At 42.9% G+C, this 19,901-nt stretch overlaps 1 protein-coding gene across 10 annotated transcripts in view; it reads right to left on the bottom strand.

The window, feature by feature from the left end:
• The window catches only part of TRIO (trio Rho guanine nucleotide exchange factor), a 351,333-nt gene that overhangs the window by 230,177 nt on the left and 101,255 nt on the right, over positions 1-19,901 (bottom strand). For 8 of the 10 annotated variants that reach the window (XM_066243866.1, XM_066243876.1, XM_066243803.1 and 5 more), the window contains one exon: positions 2,145-2,219. In XM_066243866.1, the coding sequence (XP_066099963.1) occupies positions 2,145-2,219 (75 nt within the window). Of the gene's footprint in view, positions 1-2,144; positions 2,220-2,987; positions 3,052-13,875; positions 13,957-19,901 lie in introns of those variants that run through there. The other 2 variants (XM_066243850.1, XM_066243821.1) reach the window with 2 other exon arrangements.

The following is a 19,901-nucleotide window of genomic DNA, read 5'->3' as shown; positions in this document are numbered from 1 at the left end:
CATTGATTGTTTCTCATATGCGTCCTGCTCAGGGATCGAACCTGCGACCTCAGTGAGCCGGGATGATGCTTTATCCACTGAGCCACTGGGCCTGGGCTCAGGTGAAAATATTAACTCATTCTTTGTAATGTTTACTGAAAAAAATAAATAAACTTCACCATACAAATAATCATTTGTTTTTAATTTTAGGATTTTTTCCGTTTCCCTTACTAAATGAGATAACAGCAAGCCTAAAGCAATTAGCAGTCAGCACAGGCTAACTCAGTTTGCCAATTCTGGTCATAAATTAGGAAGTACTATAAAAATGTGGTGGCACCTACTAACTTCACCTCATTAACACGTCTGGTGAAGTCCTACCAGCTCTCATATTTTATAACAGCTTCATATTAATTTTTTGCCATGCAAAACTTTCCTCCCCACTAAAGATACTAAGCTTAATTATCCCTGTAGAACTTAAAGTTTCAGCAAAGATTCATGATATGATCCTTTTCTTCAAGTTGTTAGAAGTGAAATAGTTTAGTTTTGATAGGAACTTGGATAAAAATGCCATCTAATACTGTATTTTGTATTCAATGCCTAATAAAGCATTGAATACAAATAAAAATCACCAACCTGAACACTGCAGTTCTACATCCCCATTCCAGGGGCTTAACATAAGGAGAAAGCGAAATAACTAGAGATTTAGGAACAAAAGGGGGACAGAAGGAATAGGTGCTCTCATCACAGATCCGAACTTTAAAATAAAAACCAATGAACATGCGAGATCTGGTTTCCTTAACTCTTTCTTACTGATGCCTCTGATATTTATAAGTAGTCTTTTTATTCTATCAACTTTAGAATCCATCTGTAAACTACAAAGTCAACAGTTCACAAAAGTGGCATAAGTCCTTATTATGCAGTTCGTCAGTAAAAATTAGTCAACTGCAATGGCCACTTTTAACACAGTAAATTACAAGCCAAGAGTTGTTTGCTCATTCATTTTTTAACATGTGTTCCCATAGACCTAAAGCACCTTATTTTCATGAACGTCACATCATCTTCTGTTAACCTTCCAAATGCATTATGCATTAGATTTACTGCACAAAATCATGAAACAGTGTGAGATAGGGGGCCAAGAAATACTGCTAGAGAGAAAGCAAGGTTAAGAGTAACAAAAACACCACAGGAAGCTGCATCCCAAATATATACCAGTTCCATGGACTGAAAAGCCATACACACACCATACAAAAGCAACAAGCAGAGTTATAAATTCAAAATAAAACATGTTCAAGAGGAGACATTAGATCAGTATAGTATGCCTGTTGGAAAAAGATAAACAGTTATCAAGGGAAACACATCCAGGAAGACTGTCTAAAAAGCATGTGACCATCTATAGATTTATTTCCATGTAAAACAGCAAAACAATCTTGCAAGTTTTGTTTTGTAACAAGTAATTTGGTGCCAAAAATGGTGTAATACCCAATGGCTGTTCTGTTCACGTAGGAGGGGACCCCCAAGGAGACAACCCAGGAAAGCCCTAAAGCTGACCCTCTGTGTGCAGAGGACAGGGCGGTCATGTGCCCCAAAGCCTGGAGGACTGGTGCAGACTGTCACCACACTGCAGGAAGGCCAGGTGCCCCGAGGACAGGGTCCTACAAGTAAGCGGAGGACCTGGCTGGTAGAGACGACCAGGGTTTTCATGGTCCATGACAAGGGTTCTAGGAACTCCAGGACCAGTGAGGCCAATGGAAGAGAGGCCACGGATACACCGGCTTCTTCACCTCCTTGAACAGGAGGCAACAGGGAACTACAAAGTACAAGAAATCAAGATAAAAAATTCAGGACACATCAGCATATGGTCACATTTCCAACAGTTTTGCTAGGATGTCAGACTTTTAAAAAATTAGCTGTTTTACCTAACTGATTGGGACAAAAAGAGCCCAATATTTACGGACTGACAGACACACATTTCAATCACCAGTGTTTCCTGACTTATGATGTGCCTGCCAGCTAGAAGAAAATGCTTTAGGCACTAATTCCTCAGGAAAATGCTAAAAGAATAAAGCAGTTAAAAAGCCACCAAAATGCCAACGCTTCTGTGGGTTCGGCAGGTAAGCTGGAAGCGTCAGAGGATCAATAAAGCAGATCAGAAGGTTAAAGTTTACCTGAAAGATATGCAACTTTTTCCTTTAATATTGGCAAAACATCCATAGCTTTCATTTCATCGTTTTTTCGAAACCCTGAAATACAGAAGAAAATAAAATTACTAGGTTGCTTGAGGGACATTTCATTTCTTATCATTCTACTCAATGCCAGCACAGCAGGTACTTCACACCCATTAAGTCACCTCTAGAAATATCATTTGGAAACATTTGAATTCTGGGAAGGAAAGTCTCTGATCACAGAGTTATCTTCTATTTTAATGTCAAGCCATGATCTGCCTACCGATCCAGAGGTGACTGTACCAGATGGGCTCTCGGCCATTTCTAACAATCAAAATCTGGTTCCAAAAAGACAGGATATAAAGTCAGTCCACAACATTTCAAAATTTTTCATTTTAATCTTGTAGATTAATGTAAATTCTGGCAAATACAGCAGCAACACTTTTTTAAAAAACTACTATGTGTGGCACACTAAAACCTCTAGAGGGAGCCTCATCCTACGAGACTTCAGAGTCTTTAAAAATAAACAGTAGCAAGGAGGGGAGATTATAAATAGCTGGGGACTGGCCACAGTTCCCTCTTGGCTTTGTCCTTCCAGGCTTTCTGGGTCATGCCTCCCTGGAGGAATAGCACTGGCTAATTTGGTAAAGATGGTCCAGTTTGCCTGCTTTAGAGGGTGGCCAAGGCTCTCTTCTCTGTACCAACTCTTCCCGCTCCTCTCAATATCTCAGAAGGCCAAGTGGAACTACTGTGGAAAAGAAGCATGCAGCAAGCAAGTTAGGCCAAGCCAACATCCATCTAAACAAAAGGGACACTGGCAGCCCAAACATGTCCAGCCCAGCTCACCAGGGAGAATGCCCACATGGGAGTTTGAGGTCATAATGTTCAGACTCATGATAACGTCTCAGGACATTTCTCTTGGAGGTCTCCAACAGAGGTCATCTAGGTTCAGGGTTGCTGGCCATACTCATCAAAACTAGCAACTATGGTTATTGGCAGAGGACTCTCTAGAAAAAAAAAAGTAAGACTTCTGCTCGATCTCTATTTTCCTGTTTGTTTTTGGCAAAATAGTAAGAGAAAAGCATCCAAAATGTAAGCTTGGTGCACAACCAATGCAAACACACAGACCTGGAATTAGAAAATAAACAAAACAGAGCCTCTGTGAGTCTGGGTGGCTCCTATTGGACCAACCCTGTCACAAATTAAATCTGCAAAACAAACTATCTTGAGACACTGGAGAGTGACCAAAAGCAGAGAGTCACTTGGAAAAAGGAAATGACACTGGGTGCACTTCCCCTAAGAGGGCTTTTAGCCAGAGTACAGGGCCCAGTCTAAGCCACACGATGCTGCTAAAACAAGAACCAGGACACAGCTCAGGGTGACCAGAGCAGCTGAAATTAAGAGAAATTGTGGAAAGGAGAAGGGGGAGTCCCAAATTTGGAGTATAAACTTGGCCCAAACCTCTGGCTGTCCCCTAAACCTTACACATGCAAGCTCCAAGGTCCTCAGCTCTATGCTAAAAATAAAAGCTCTGTCCAATATCCAAGTTGTTGCCCACTGCAGAGAAGACATAGTTTGTAGCTTGAGTCCTGCCAAATTAGTAGCCTGCTAAAACAAGCAAGCAAACAACTACAGAAGCAACAGCTTTGGGAGGAATATAACAGAATCCAGTCTCTACAACATTCACAGAAGCAAGGAATGACTGAATTAATGGTTTTTATTTTTTATTTTAAGTAAACCTTTTCTGTCCATAGAATGTAAATACTAACAACCCAGTTTAATGGGATTAACAATGAAACTAAAAATCACCAGGGATTTTGCACAAAAACAGCAGGAGACATATCTTGATGAGGACCCTGAAGTCCAAGAGGCTTCATGGTACTACCTAGCTGGTCGGAAAAGGATGCAACACAATCCGAACCTCCAGATCACCAGGCTATTTTGCTTTCCAACATACCACACTCTGAACTGGCAACCTACCAAGTTTGTAAAACAGTGGCTATTTATAAAAGGCAAAACAAGAGCCAAGAGTTCTACAATTTCATCCTTAAGGTTCCTTCAAAACTCTTGAATGGATGCAATCTAGTCTCAGCAATTCATTGCCAGTCATTGGGTAATTCACTGAATGAGTCTACAAGGTTGATTACATCTGATTGCATTTGAGGTGGACACAGGTGGCAGTAGGACAGATGCAAAGAGAAATGAGGCAGCAGCTCAGGCCTCAAGGAGACACATTTATATAGTATACCCATAGAACAAGGCACAGTATGAAAAGTTCCATAGGCAGCACAGAGTGCTAGGGGGCCCGGGAAAATGTGGAAGCAGACCAAATGATAGAAATACTAGAAAGGATTAAGCCTTACCTATTGATCCCAATCTACAGGGATTTAAAAGGATCCCCCTTCTATTACTACCAGATAAGACGAGGTATGTTTCCTCCCATTCCCACATAGCCCACACCCGCAGATGCTCTGGCCAGGATGCAGCAAAGCCCTCTGAGAAATGTCAGCAGGAACTGCAGTCCTGGGCTCCCAAATCCCTCTGAGAAATGTCAGCAGGAACTGCAGTCCTGGGCTCCCAGACCTCAGAAACAGGAGCTCTGCCTGTGGGTCTGTCTAGTTCCCTTGCATACAACCCTCAACAAGGAGAAAGTCCTAATCCCAGTGCTGATGCCTCAAAAGGGGACTGTGTGACTTTTTCTTCTTTCTTTCTTTCTTTTCTTTCTTTCTCTTTCCTTTTTCCTATCTTTCCTTTTTCTCTCCTTCCTTCCTTCCTCCCTCCTTCCCTTTTCTTCTCTCTCTCTCTCCCTCCCTCCCTCTCTTTCCTTCCTTCCTCCCTCCCTCTTTTTTTCTTTCTTTCTCTCTCTAGCCCTCCCTCCCTTCCTTTCTTTCTTTCATAGAGAGACAGAGAGGGAGAGACAGGAAGGGAGATTCTCATCCACTTGTAGTTGCAGCACTTCAGTTGTTCTAAAGAAGACTGCTTCTCATGTGTGCCTTGACTGGGTGTGGGATTGAGGGGGACAGCCGAGCCAGTTACCCCTTGCTCAAGCTATAATAATTCTTGGGCTCTAGTCGGCAACCCTGTGCTCAAGCCCAATGAACCCTCAGCATCTCAAGTCAACATTGTATCTACTGTGCCAGCACCAGTCAGGCAGAGGACTGTGTGTGATATAATTACAAGTATACTTGACAATTCCTGCTGACTCTCTGAACCACACCTACTTGTTAATACTCTTGGCAGAGTGAAAGATGGAAGTTAGAGCTGCCACGTTCCAGGTGCCCCACAGGAAGAATATCATATTGATGTGAAAGAAGGTGAAGAAAGCAAACAATTTAAAAATGAAAATCTCAATTTCCTTGCACTTCTATAAGCCACAAACTCATTCCCTGTATCTACAGTTTCTTAAAACTGGGGTTACATTAGACTATCAGTTCCTAGATTTCTTTCCTAAAAAAAAACTCAGTCTTTCTAGAGGAGGAAAGGCACATGAATCAATGACTAAATTGGTGTTGAAATGTGTTATACTTTTATTGTGATGTATGTGCAAACCACAAACTAGAATATAAATTTTAAACAGGTTTATCATGATGTTTTTGTTGACTATGTCACAGGAAAAGAGATGCTAATTTTATTTAAATTGTCAATTTAACCTTTTTAAACAAAAAGAAATAGGGGGGGAAAGGAAATATAAAATTAACCACACAAAGAATTTGAGTTTGTGGCCATTACAGTGCTCATCTAAGCATTATTTTTAATCTGGCTTCCATTTTTAAAAACAACCCAATAAGCAAAAGACTAAGGAAGTATGTATACATACTAAAGCTAGATTAAATGCATCATGTAACTTTCAATTAAAAACAGGAAGAATTCAGCCATGAAATATCCTGAGATCAAAAAGGCAGCTTCTCTTCTACGCCCTGAAGAGCTGTTTATGAAAACAGTGTGTGTGGCTATTAAAAAATAAAATGAAATGCTTTTGTGCTATTCCATTAATTCTTGATTACACTACAGATAAGACAACTCCTATGGTCTTCTTTCTTCATGCGTTAAAGGATCCAGCTGTGGTTCCTAAACCTTTGGAACAAAGGGATACGCTTGGAGATTATACCGGAAAGCACACACCTCTACTCCCACGCTTATGGAGAGGGAAAGGAACAGCAAATGCCACCTGGAGTGATACTTCTGAGATAACAGACCACATCTTAGTACCACAGACCAGGAGTCAGCAGCAGTTTAACTTCTAAGTGTCACCAAGGGAGTCTGAAAATGCCAATAATAGGTAGAAGGGGGGCACCAAAAAGAGAATTTTGGTAAAAATTAGAAGAGAAAGGGCAGAAAAAGAAGAGCAACTTGAAAGAGGTAAATGGCCAACTCAAAAGACATTTAGTCATACTCATTTCTTAAAGTACTATATATAACTTTTCAAATTACATAAAAGCCAATGTGAGTTTCAATGAAATGCTGCTAGCTTCAGAAGACAGAGAACACAACCCACATTGCAGCCCAGGCTCATCCATTAGTGCAGCAGATGTTTCCTGGGAGCATCCTAAAAGGCATGCCACAAGCGCTCTTTCAAACCAAGTCTATAAGGAATTTGATCAGAATGTCCACATGATAACGTTTGCCATTACTCTAAGATCCTGAAATGAATATTTGTTGAATACCATTGGGGAAAAAGGGTTTGAGTTAAATATCAGATTCTATAGTTGTTAATATAATGTGCATATAGTGCTTAATGATCTTCTTTCCTCTCTCCGGTTTCAAGTCAACACAAAAAACACCATTTTCTAAAACAAAGGAATTTCAATATTATAGGTTTAAATATATTTATTTTTAAAAATCTCAACTCCAAGGTTCAGCACGGTATTACTTGCCCAAATTGATTCTATTATCACCTTTTAAATTGCTATTTGGTTCAGCAGCATGTCAATCTGAGATAAATTTTAAACTCCTGCTCCCAAACTGCTTATATTTCTTAAAATGATAAGCATTATGTTGCCCATCAGGAGGTCATTTTTCTTTTTCTTTCTGTAAATCAGCCTGCTAGCCATTGGATGGCAGTTTTGTTCCCTGCTGCATCCCAGATACCCAGGTTAGGGCCAAGGCACCACACGGTCAATAAACATGGGATGGCTGAATGACTGAATGAACAAATTAATGAAAAAATAAACATACTTCCCCAGCTTTCTATCCCTGAACCTTCATTCGGCCACCCTAAGGCTCTTCAGCACTTTCTATTTTAGGTTGTGAAATATAAGCTCAGTGTTGTCCTGAGGGCCACTCCTATAGTCTGATTTATAAGAAGAAAACTAACCTCTCTGCCCTAAGAGGAAATATCCCATAGTTATCATTCAACAATGGAAAATCTTTTAGCTGAATCAATGGTCTGAAACTTCAACTATTGAATACCTCATTGGTCAAGTCAATTCCTCATTTTTATCCTGAGACTCTGCAAGGAGGTGCTTGCTGTATTGTTATTGTTGATAAATACTTTTTGAAGCGAGTCACTGCTGACCAGAATGCTTACTCACTTGGTCACTTCCTTGGTATTAATTTTTTTCTTAAACTTAAACAAACAAATAGAAAAGGAATAACAATTCTCCCCAAGTTTATTATTATTATTATTTAAGCAGGAATAAAAGCACTGTGGAAATATGTTCACAATGAGTAAATGCTTTTCTACTGCACATTATTCTATAAATTTTTAACACTGCATTTAAAAAAAATATTTAATGAAATAAATGAGTTGAAAAATGAGTTCAATTAAAAAAATTTTAACTATCACAAAATAATGTTTTAATCCCAAATTTCTCCCAGATATTAGTAATAATCATAGTGATTTCTTGATCATTTGAACTAAACAAAATGTACTAGTGTGCCCTGATCTTTCTGTCCACCTCACCTCCTGGATTTGTCCTTAAAAGACAATCCACAAAACGGGCTATGTTCCTCATTCTTTTCAGAGACCTATTACCTCTCCTACCTTAGTATATACTAAATAGGAAAATGGACAGTGAGGGACACTGAAAAAAAACTTATAAAAACAGAGGTTATAATAGTAATACAAATGTGTTGATAAAAAAAGCAGCACTTTGAAACAACAAAAAGGAACCTTAAATAATAAGCTGGAGGGTTAGTACTAAGTCTTGGTGATAATTACCGAATTTTACTCATTAGTTTATTTAGGGGAAACGTGGGCGCCACTCACCCCTGAACACAAAGGGCAGGGTGATAAATTTCTGCATCACTGGTACCCCGCATGCGCAGGCACAAATAGAGGTGACGTCACCTCTTCCAGGCAGGCGGTCCACAGTTCCGACTCCCGGACCTTTCTCTGCAGTGCCTGCAGGATTAGTCACAGATCACAGGGAGCGGCAGTCATGTGGCACAATGTTTGTGCTATCAAGGTTTAGCTGGGCAAGCATTCAGACCAGCGTTGCATAGAAAGGAATAATTTTAACAAGCCTGGATCCTCTAAAAAAATGTTCAAGAGGGCAAAGATACAAAATTATCAATCAAATGGTTTAAACATCTTTTTAAATGACATATAACAAATTAAAATATTATTTTTACATAACTATTATCCACATATACACAATACTTACAAAATACACATAAAATGAATTAAGTACCTGTATCAAGAATATGGATCTTTTCACAGACCACACACAGGAATATGAATGGGGTTTCATATAGTGCAGCATTATAATTTTTCCTTAAAATCTTTATGGTTATAATAACTGTCAGACTGGTTGATTTATTCCTACACAAAATTTGAGAAGCAATAGCCTGTAACATTATAACATAAGGAAGAAAAAAGCAGTATAAGTTTGATTGATTCAAGGGAGTTAAGGGCATTTCAACTTAAAATAGCTTTTTAAAAATTTATTGATTTTAGAGAGAGGAAAAGAGAGGGGAAGACAAAGAGAAGTGGGAGGAGGGGAGGGGGAAAGGAAAGAAGGGAGGAAGGAAAGAGGGAGAGAGGAGGGAGACGGGGAGAGAGAGAGGTGGGGGGAGAAAGGGGACGGGGGGGGGAGAGGGAGACGGGGAGAGAGGGAGACAGAGGGGGAGGAGAGAGGGAGACAGAGGGGGGAAAAGAGGGAGAGAGAGAGAGAGAGAGAGAGAGAGAAAGAAAGAAGAGGAGAGGAGAGGAGAGGAGAGGAGAGGAGAGGAGAGGAGAGGAGAGGAGAGGAGAGGAGAGGAGAGGAGAGGAGAGGAGAGGAGAGGAGAGAAGAGAAGAGAAGAGAAGAGAAGAGAAGAGAAGAGAAGAGAAGAGAAGAGAAGAGAAGAGAAGAGAAGAGAAGAGAAGAGAAGAGAAGAGAAGAGAAGAGAAGAGAAGAGAAGAGCAGGGCAGGCATTGATCTGTTCCTATATGTGCCCTGACTGGGCATCAAACCCAGAACCTCCTCATCTGGCGACAACACTCTAACCAACTGATCTATCTGGGTAATGTCTTGAGCACAAAATAGAGGATAAACCAAAATAACCAAGAAACCATAACAACAACAAAATGTTTTAAACTATAACATTTTAACATAAATGAGACAATTTGTAGAATTTTAAACTTTTAATGATTTAATTATGTATTAACTATGCATTAGAAGCAATTAAAAAGCATAACTCAAACCAATGGGAGGGACTATTTCAACAGCCAAGAAAAAAGCAGTATTATAAAAGGGTGATTCTCTCTTCTTACAATCTCATAAACCAGAAAAGAATCAAATGCCCAGATGTGCCATTCATTTTGCATCCCCAGGGACCAACACAACACAAGGCTATCTAAGCAGAGAAAATTTATCCTCATATTTGCCTGATGCCAACAGAAAGAATGCATCTGTCTGTGCCTGTAAAGCTTGTCAAGAGGTGCCCCTGGGGGAAGCTCACCCAGCCTGTACTCTGGGACCCTCGTCACCCGATCCTATTCTACATACATACACACATACATATATATGTGTGCATACATATGGTTCTGTGATGCTGACCTGCACTACCCCAAAGATTTGCCTTACATAAGAAGCAGCTTCTCAGCAAAGCTGTTTAGAAACTTAATTTGTATCAAATGAACCACAGTGATACAACTAATAAAACTGTATCAAATGATCTGATTGCTAGACAATCAACCAAGGTTCACTGCTAGAAGAAACCTTGTTTAATCATTACATCAAATATTTCATAGGTGTTAGCATCCTTTATCAAACAAGAAAAAAATTCTGATGTCCACATGTAATTTAATGCAGATCACAATCATATTCTGTAAAATAAAAGCTATATTATAACCCTTTTCTTTAGACACATATCTACTTAATTATTATATAAGGTGCAGAAAGGTTTTCAGGTACAGACAAGTAGTATAAAATAGTGATACTAAAACTTCTCTCTGTGTACATGGACTTGCCCTGCATCAGGTGGCCTAAACATAAAATATAATGTAGGGCCCTTGTTGAACTCAGTCTGTTCCAGAAAGCAACGTACATATGTGGTCAGTTCCATGGTACAGGTACTTGGTATGGAAAACCAGGCCCAGGGATAAGAATAGGAGGATATGTTTTAGAAGACACAAAATTCAAGGTCAGGAGGATGATTATAGTGAGTCTTGACTGCCTAACAGGAAACTTATTACTAGAAAAAAGAGACACCATAAAGAAGAGGCACCTGCATGCCTATGGTATGGCCGTCTCCACCTAAATATCTAACCTTGCAGGCATCTTTATCCCCTCAAACCTGTTCCTCACTGTGTGGGTCCCCACGCAGTATCTGGACCCACAAGCCATCTACCCCATGGCCACCGCAGGGATCTGGCCTTCTCCTTGCCCTCCATCCTCTCACACACGCCTGCAGACCCTATGATTAAACTGGCACGCCACAGCTACCAGCCTCACGGGCCAGCATCTCTCTTGTGTGCGTTACTCCAGCAATCTCCTTATGGAGGTTCATTCTTGACTCCCTCTGATCCATTCATCCCCTCCACTAAACATACACCCCACCCCATCATTTTACTACCCTAAAAGCTTCATATAAAGCCCGAGTTCCCTGACATGGCACAATGTCCCTCATGATCTGACATCTGCTTACCTCTGTGGTCTCACTAGTTTCCCATCCATTACCCTCACCTCCCACCCACACCAGGAATTCCAATCACCTGCAGGTAGCAGGCACCCCCGCTCACCACTGGACTTCCACACATACTGCTCTTCTATGGGCCTAAAACACCCCCTCACCTCCCAACATACAGGTGTGCGCACACATTAACACACACACACTCGTCACCTTCAGAGCTCCTGGGAGCCTCACATGAGACCCAGCCCTCTGTGACACCCCCACTGTAGATCAGACCCCTCACCCTGCACTCCCACAGCACCCCAAATTCTTATCCCACTGCACAATCATTATCTAAACACACATCGGTGCCCCTCCTTTCAAAGGCAAGCTGCTGAGGGAAGGGACTGTCGGGTGTCTAACTGCATGATTCCAACAGCTGCAGAGCCAAGGGCCATCTCCAGCAGTCAGAGCTGCATCCCCAGCTCATTAAACCTTGGATATTTCATGTGGAAGACTCCAACGTGGAGTTCTGAGCAAAGTATCCATCTTCTCAGTTGGCAACAGCTCAAAACCATTGACCAGCTGTACATGTACATGAGCTGTACTCGCTTCAAGGAGGCTAAGGTGACTGCGTTAGTTCTAGTATATCTGGTGCCTAATACATAAAATTACCTTTACATATCCTTCATCCAAATTTGAAAATAGGAAATGTTGACTTTCACCACCCCCAAAATAAATAATTATAAAAAGTGCCCCTTATGAGAAGAGTGGGATGTGCTTTGGGGCCAAGAGCATTTGGTGGCTTCTCGGTCCACCTCCTCGCCCACCAACAGGAATGCAGAAGCCACTTCTAACCGAAGAACTGAAGTTATTTATTTGGAGGTAATTCTTACATAAACTCAAAGAAAGAGATACTTTTAATAACAGAAAGATGTATCTTTAACAACAATCAAAGATGTATCTTTAACAACAATCAAAGAATTTGGCAGAATTTCCTACCAGCCAGTCCTTTGACGAAGTTTAGAATTGCTGTTTTAATCATCTGGCATTCATGGAGGACATATTCACACCTAGTGCTCTCTGCAGCCTGTGAGAGTTCCCCTCTAAATGACAAGTTCCTGCCTGACCTGTGGTGGCGCAGTGGATAAAGCGTCGACCTGGAAATGCTGAGGTCGCCGGTTCGAAACCCTGGGCTTGCCTGGTCAAGGCACATATGGGAGTTGATGCTTTCAGCTCCTCCCCCCTTCTCTCTCTGTCACTCCTCTTTCTCTCTGACTCTCCTCTCTCTCTCTTTCTATCTCTCCCTCTCCTCTCTAAAATGAAAAAAAAAATTTTTTTAAAAACAAAGCAAAAAATAAAATAAAATAAATGACAAGTTCCTGATCTTAAGAAGCTCATAATCTAAAACGAAATAAAACATACGAGACCAACAGTGGCCTTAACAATGTACATGCAGCAAACAAAGTCTGATGGACAAATAAATGTCTTGCAAATACGTGTAATGTTCTTCATATATAAAAAAGATGTAGATACTGCAATAATGAGACATCCATCTAAAATTGTTACCTTTGTCACTGAAATTCTGTATTAATCACTGGCACTTAAACCAAGTCCCTGACATGAAAAAGGGTGGTTCAGACCATTTTGAAAGGGTTGGTTTTCCGGCCTTGCAGTAGAGGTTAAAGCCACAAAGCACAGAACTGAATAATAATATAAATAATAAGTTCAAAGATTAGCACTGAGATGTTTTAATCATTAGAAACCTGCTTGACAGCTTACACATAGCTATTCCGCCTGAGTTGTTTAGTCAACCTACTTTGCTTTGACAATTTTCTTCATGTTTTTCTGAATTACCAGAAATACACTGTCATAAATCTGCTGCCCGAGGACACGAGCAGGAGTAAGCTCAGTCCTGCCCTTCGGCCATTTGCTGCCAGCAGGAACCAGAGCCCAGAACAGTACCAGAATCCCAGGGGGAGCAATTCTGTCACCGCTAAGGACAGAAACAACAACTGAAAGCTGTGCTTTGTAACGTGTTTGTTTTCCGGCCGAATTTGGAGGGCAACCTACAGTTAAGTTTGAAGTTTTCCACTAGATCCTCTATCTGGCATAACAAGATTTGACTGCTCCACTCTACAAGTATGTTAGCCCTGAGGCCGTGCTGCTGGGAGAAGGGCTAACTCGACTTCAGGTCACAGGTAATGTGACTTGTTTTAAGATTACACTGAGGAGGGCAACCTCAGCCGTTAGGACTCGCTGGCTGGTAAGGTTAAAGCCACTCCTTTTGCTCCTGTTAACTCGGGTTGCTGGTGCCCTGCCTTACCCTCATTTCCTTGCAGAAGAAAAAAGACTAGTGAAAGGGGCCCTTCGTGTACCTTCCCATTGAATTCCTACTAAGAAATTTAAGAAACTACAAAAAGGGTTGAGAAAAGTAATGCATCTGCTAATGTGAAAAACAAAAAGAGATTCATTTCCATTCTCTCTACCTCTCCTCTCACCTCAAATTGCCTGCTACACACAAACAGAAGTACATTTTTAAAATTCTGGTTACGAAGTGTTTATTAAAACAAATAATTTAGATATGCTGATGGGAAAACAAATTTTACGTAAAAATGGACTGAATGTGAACTGACTCATCTCGTACTTGGTATTTTTACGCATCTTCATTGACAAAAAGAAAAAGATAATAACTCACAAGGTGCAGAGGACAGAAGAGCCGGAGAGGGTGGGCACCCTCTGGAAGCAGGGCATGGAAGCTTGCAGGGAAGGGAGTCACTGCTGGGGACCTTGAGGAGGTTACCAGCCCATACTGGTCTCCTCCCTTGATTCAAGGTCAAAGCGGGAACTCAAAGAGCAGAAACCAGCCTGGGCTCCGGGGCTCCTGGGAACGTGCCACAAGTGCTTGGGCAAGGCTGTGACCCTCACAAAAGGTGAAGAAACTCCAACCGTGTGACCACCTCGCCTTGCCATCTGGAAGACTGCTGATGCCAGCGGCTGAGATGACAGGTGTCAACTGGGCCTGTGCCAGGTCACAGGGCCTCCTCCTGCTTGCTATGGGGTCCCAGCAACAAATAACCCTGGGAGGAGGTAGGGGAGGAGTGAGAGTGATAGATCAAAGTCTCAGTCACGTTGACTCCTGCAGACTTGCCTGCAGTGCCCAAGAGCTGATTGCCTGATACCCAAAGGCTGTATTCTTCAGAGCAGGGTCCCCAAACTTTTTACACAGGGGGCCAGTTCACTGTCCCTCAGACCGCTGGAGGGCCGGACCATAAAAAAACAAACTATGAACAAATCCCTATGCACACTGCACATGTTTTATTTTAAAGTAAAAAAAGAAAACGGGAACAAATACAATATTTAAAATACAGAACAAGTAAATTTAAGTCAACAAATTGACCAGTATTTCAATGGGAACTATGGGCCTGCTTTTGGCTAATGAGATGGTCAATGTGCTCCTCTCACTGACCGCCAATGACAGAAGTGCGGCGCGGGGGGGGGGGGGGGGCAGATAAATGGCCTCAGGAGGCCGCATGTGGCCCGCAGTTTGGGGACCCCTGCTTTAGAGGCTGGGGAGTCTGTTTTCCTTTCTTCAGTCCCCTAATTGCTAAATCAATATCTTATCTACTAGGAATCCCAGGGAACATTTTCCCCTGAATTAACTCAGTATAGAAATGCAAATGGCGCCCCCACCTGCAGGACCTCTCTGCAGGACCTGCACAGAGACCTAAATGCCCCCCTCCACTGCGCGCACGCACTATCCCAATGCTTATGACATGAGGGAGGTGACACAGGATGAAAAGTAACTTCCCTCCAAGGCAGACAGGACACAGACACACGGGTGGAGAGAAACTATCACCTGACTTCCACTAGCATTACATTACCCAGAGTGACTCCACTCAAAACTTTCTGTCCAGGTTCAAGCGTGCCCAGTGCAGAGCCTGAGCTGGAGCTGGAGCCTCCCAGCAGTGAAACCGTGGGTGGTGCTGGATCTCTCCGTGCCTCAGTTTCCTCATCTGTGGAATGGTTTCCCAATTAAACAACTTCGCGTAACTGACTAATAAACAGTGCCTAGAACACTAACATTTATCACCACTGCCATCTGAGGAAGCAGCTTATTCTTAGATGTACATATTTGGTAAGTGCTTTAAATAAATGAATTTGGGAAAACTTTGCCCGTTTACTTACAATTACATCTTGATTCAAAAAACAAAAAATAAAACTGAGATATGTCATTATTGTCAAAAGTCACAAAAAATACTTATTTTTATAAATCAGCATAATCATGATGGATTTTACCTTGGCAATTTCCTTCTTCCAGGACTGACTATAAATAATTTAAGGAACTAAAACATTATTCAAAGCCAGAACACTCATCTGCCTAAGAGTTTTCAGCAGTTTATCCCGGCCCTTGTCACTCTCGCCCCTGGGGCATCCCCCTCACACCTAGCACCCCGATCATTCTTGAGGTCCTGCCAGCCCATTCCCATCTAAGGCAAGGGGCAAATCAGAATACAATTAATTAGAAATGAGACAGATGAGCCAAAGTCACCTGAAGGGAACAATTTTTTTTTAAGAGATCCCATCTTCTCTCATTAAAACAGTGGCAACAAGAACTTTAGTAACCCCAAAAGTGCCCCCTTTCTGAATCTTTTCACTTCATGCTCCTCCACCATCAGGAGCGTGTCCCCTGGTGTAAGAATGCCTTTCCTCCTTTGGCGAGGGAAAGGAAAGGGTCACAACCATGCCAATGCTGTCAGCCTTACAGCCAGGACCCAGCTTGCTCTTGACCCCTGGATCTGTGGAGGTGCCAGGGTGAGGTGGTCTGCTGCTCAGAGGGACCAGGACAGCTGGCTCCCAGGTCCAAGCCTTCCACCTGCATGCTGTGTGTCCAGGAAGTCTGTAGCTCCAGGAGGAGGTCACACTTCTGCCTGGATGAAGCTACCTGGTGAGCCTACAGACAGACCACACCCTCCCTCCATCCTCTTCCACAACCAGTCTGTCTTTAATATACAATCATCTCTCATTTTCGTAGATGAACAAGAGCAAACAGGATTTCCCCACTCCAACTAGACACGTGGTAAACATGGAAATGAACAGTTAGTTGTGCTGCTCAAAAAGACACTGGCCTTTGTACACACACTGCCCCTGCTGCCACACCCTCAGCTTACGCTGGTGAAGGCAGCACTCATTCGCAAATAAGACTTTAAAGTGATGACAACCTAAGTTTTTCTCTTCCTTCCTGTGAAAACAAGCCCAGATGACTCCGTGGAAGCTCACTGCATGACATCAGTCACTCTGCCATGGCACCACCTCAAAACCTCAATACAGGAGGAGGACAGGTGGGGGCTGTTGTAGTAAATAACTTCTAAGAGCCCTGATGGCTTTAAATATTCAGTTATTCATGTTATGGCAAAACAGAAAGGCTTTTAAATCAATTTTTCTAATTCTTTCAGCTACTAAAATGAAAGCCCAAGCAAGAGAGGCCCCAGACTTAGAATGCCGCAGGTCTGCACGAGGTGTGCTGTGTGTATTACGTGCATACATTTGAAACCACCATCCTGTTTAAGACCCAGAACACAGGTAATACCTTAGAAGCCTTCTCCACATGCTGCTTGATGGGACACACCTGCTGGCTTCAGACATAACCACTAGGCTGACTCTTAGGATAACCATTCCCTTGCTTTTCTTTATGGTTTTGCCATTTATGAACCTGTTGGAACATGTAAGTCTTCCAGTTGGAACACTGCTGGTCTCTGAGCTTCAGAGGACTGTAATCACACTCTTGCATTCTCTTGTGACTTGTCACTGGTCTGGATGGTTGATCTAAATTGATGTACCTGCTGAGCTATACCAAATGCTCTATTCTATATACCACAAACTTGATCATGCAATCTGGTTAATGGACATTTGCTCTGTCTCCCATTTTTACATTATAAATGATGCTGCCATGAACAGCCTTGTCCACATACCCCAAAACACACTACCAGAGTCTTTCTAGGCCTACAGATAGGCCCGGGGGAGAAACTGCTGGGTCACAGTTCACTGCACCTTTCCAAGTGGATGAGGTGACGTCAAATTGTTTTCCCAAATGGCTGTACTCCACATCCTCTCTAGAGCTTGCAATGCCTGTCAGATGAGTCTATTCTTTTTTTAAAGGAGGCAATCATTTGGTAAGTTTTACCAAAATGAATTGAAGAAAACAAAAACAAGCATATCAATGGGCAAGAGATTAGTTTGAAATTAATTTGAAGTTCTAACCTCTCTGAGCTAACAGATTAAACCAGATTTTCACATTTCACCCTGAAACTTAGACACTGAAAGAACAGGATACCCCAGATGTTTCCCCTTCTATTTCTATCTCAACCGAGTTCCCCTAATAGTTCCTCCTATTTAAAACTCCTTACAGCAACTGCCAAAAAGGAACTGCTCAAGAGACCTGTGCAGAACCTCTGTCTCTAACACCCGAATGGCCTGGGTTCCAAAACTTTGTTAGTAAATCCACCGTTACTCAATTCAAGAATGGATTTCCCCAAAGATATAATGCTATATAGATTAGTTGTAGGTTCTCAGGACACAAAAGCCTATTTAATACACAATAACTCATTTATGCTACTGGCGTGGGTTGAAGCAGAAACAGGGAGAGGGAGGAGGAGGAGGAGGAGGAGGAAGAGGAGGAGGGGGAAGAGGAGGAGGAGGAGGAGGAGGAGGGGGAAGAGGGGGAAGAGGGGGAAGAGGGGGAAGAGGGGGAAGAGGGGGAAGAGGAGGAGGAGGAGAGACTAAAAGTAGAAATCTTCCTGCCTTCTGCAGGAAGGATGGAGGCCAGGCAGAGGGCAAAGATGGTCCTAGCCTTCACCAACCCCCCACGTGCCAAGTCCTGCCCCAGGCTGCTCACCCCTGTGCCCACCAGAGCGCGAACACAGCGAGCAGGTCGCACAGGCTCTGGTCTCAAAATTCTTTTACACACTTAAGACTGAGTATCCCGCCCTGGCCGCTTGGCTCAGCGGTAGAGCGTCGGCCTAGCGTGCGGAGGACCCGGGTTCGATTCCCGGCCAGGGCACACAGGAGAAGCGCCCATTTGCTTCTCCACCCCTCCGCCGCGCTTTCCTCTCTGTCTCTCTCGTCCCCTCCCGCAGCCAAGGCTCCATTGGAGCAAAGATGGCCCGGGCGCTGGGGATGGCTCTGTGGCCTCTGCCCCAGGCGCTAGAGTGGCTCTGGTCGCAACATGGCGACGCCCAGGATGGGCAGAGCATCGCCCCCTGGTGGGCAGAGCATCACCCCCTGGTGGGCAAAGCGTCGCCCCTGGTGGGCGTGCCGGGTGGATCCCGGTCGGGCGCATGCGGGAGTCTGTCTGTCTCTCCCTGTTTCCAGCTTCAGAAAAATGAAAGAAAAAAAAAAAAAAAAAAGACTGAGTATCCCAAAGAGCTTAGGATTTTATGGGTTCTTCCTGCCACGTTATCAGCCTATCCACATTATATCTACATACCTAATATGGATACTTAACATCTTAAAATTAAAACTGAAAAAGTTTAAAAGATTAATTTCTTTTAAAATAATTTTTTAAAAACCTACTACATAATAACAATAATACTTTCTATTTAAAATATCAGATTTCAAAAAACAATCAGGAAGAAGGCCAGCACTGCCTCACACTTTTGAGCCTGGCTTTACCGGACCTCACATCAGCTCCTGCTGTCACTCTGCCGTGATGTCACATGCCATGCGACTGTGAGAAACCATCACTGCACTTGGGAAGAATTGAGAGTGAGAAAGGCGAAGGCTACACAGCACCTTCATTATAACACTGATGAGATGCCTTAGGAACTCTTGTTTATGTTAATTGGTAAAGCTGGGTTTGTTATACACGTCATTTTTGCTTAGAATCACAGGACCTAACAACATGAAGTGAGGACTCACTGTATTTACCTACTGTGAAAATAACTTTGACTCACAGATCCCCTGAAAAGTTCTTAGGGAGCCCAAGAGATCCCAGAACCACACTTAGAGAACTGCCCTAAAGCAATACTCCCCAAACATTTTTGCTCAAAAATCTCATCACCAAAGAATTGTACTACATGCTGCCAATTACGTTATAAATGTACCACTGCATTACTTACTATATTACATAACCCCACATAGACATTTGAAAATAATTAGCTCTGAAAAAATATCTGTAAAAAGCTTTTGACATTTCCTTCCACACTCAGGAGGTCAGGGAGCACACCCCTTTGGCGAATGCAGAGCTCCTGCCCTCCCTGGAATCAGCAAGTCCTCTTCCTTAGAAAAGCTCCTCTGAGCTTCTGTGGGACAGACAGTGCTGTGACAGGGGAAGGTGCACAGAACCTCAAAAGCATGCTCCTACCGAGGGTGTCTCCTTGATCACTGAATGCCTACTTGTCATTCCGGGGCCAGGCTCCCTGGTGAGGGCAATGGGGATGGCGTGTTTAACTGAACCGCATGCCCAGGACCCCCGAGTGCACAGGTCAGTCTTGCAGGAGTCCGCCCAGGGGTCAGCTCCCCTACGCTGCGCTGTCCCGCTCTTTCCCCATGAGCCCGGTGGAGACAGGGAAGGCTGCGTACCTGCCCAGCAGGACCTTGCCCATCTGCCCCCTGGCAGTGTACTGCAGGGACCTTGCCTCTGGTTTACAAACCAAATAAAGTCGAAACCTACAGTGGTTCCTTCCTATACAGGCAGCTCAGCTAAGCGGAATAATTCAGATCCGA

The sequence above is a fragment of the Saccopteryx bilineata genome, chromosome 1 (assembly GCF_036850765.1).
Source record: "Saccopteryx bilineata isolate mSacBil1 chromosome 1, mSacBil1_pri_phased_curated, whole genome shotgun sequence".
Classification (NCBI taxonomy): domain Eukaryota; kingdom Metazoa; phylum Chordata; class Mammalia; order Chiroptera; family Emballonuridae; genus Saccopteryx; species Saccopteryx bilineata.
This window is presented reverse-complemented; position numbering and strand designations above follow the sequence as displayed.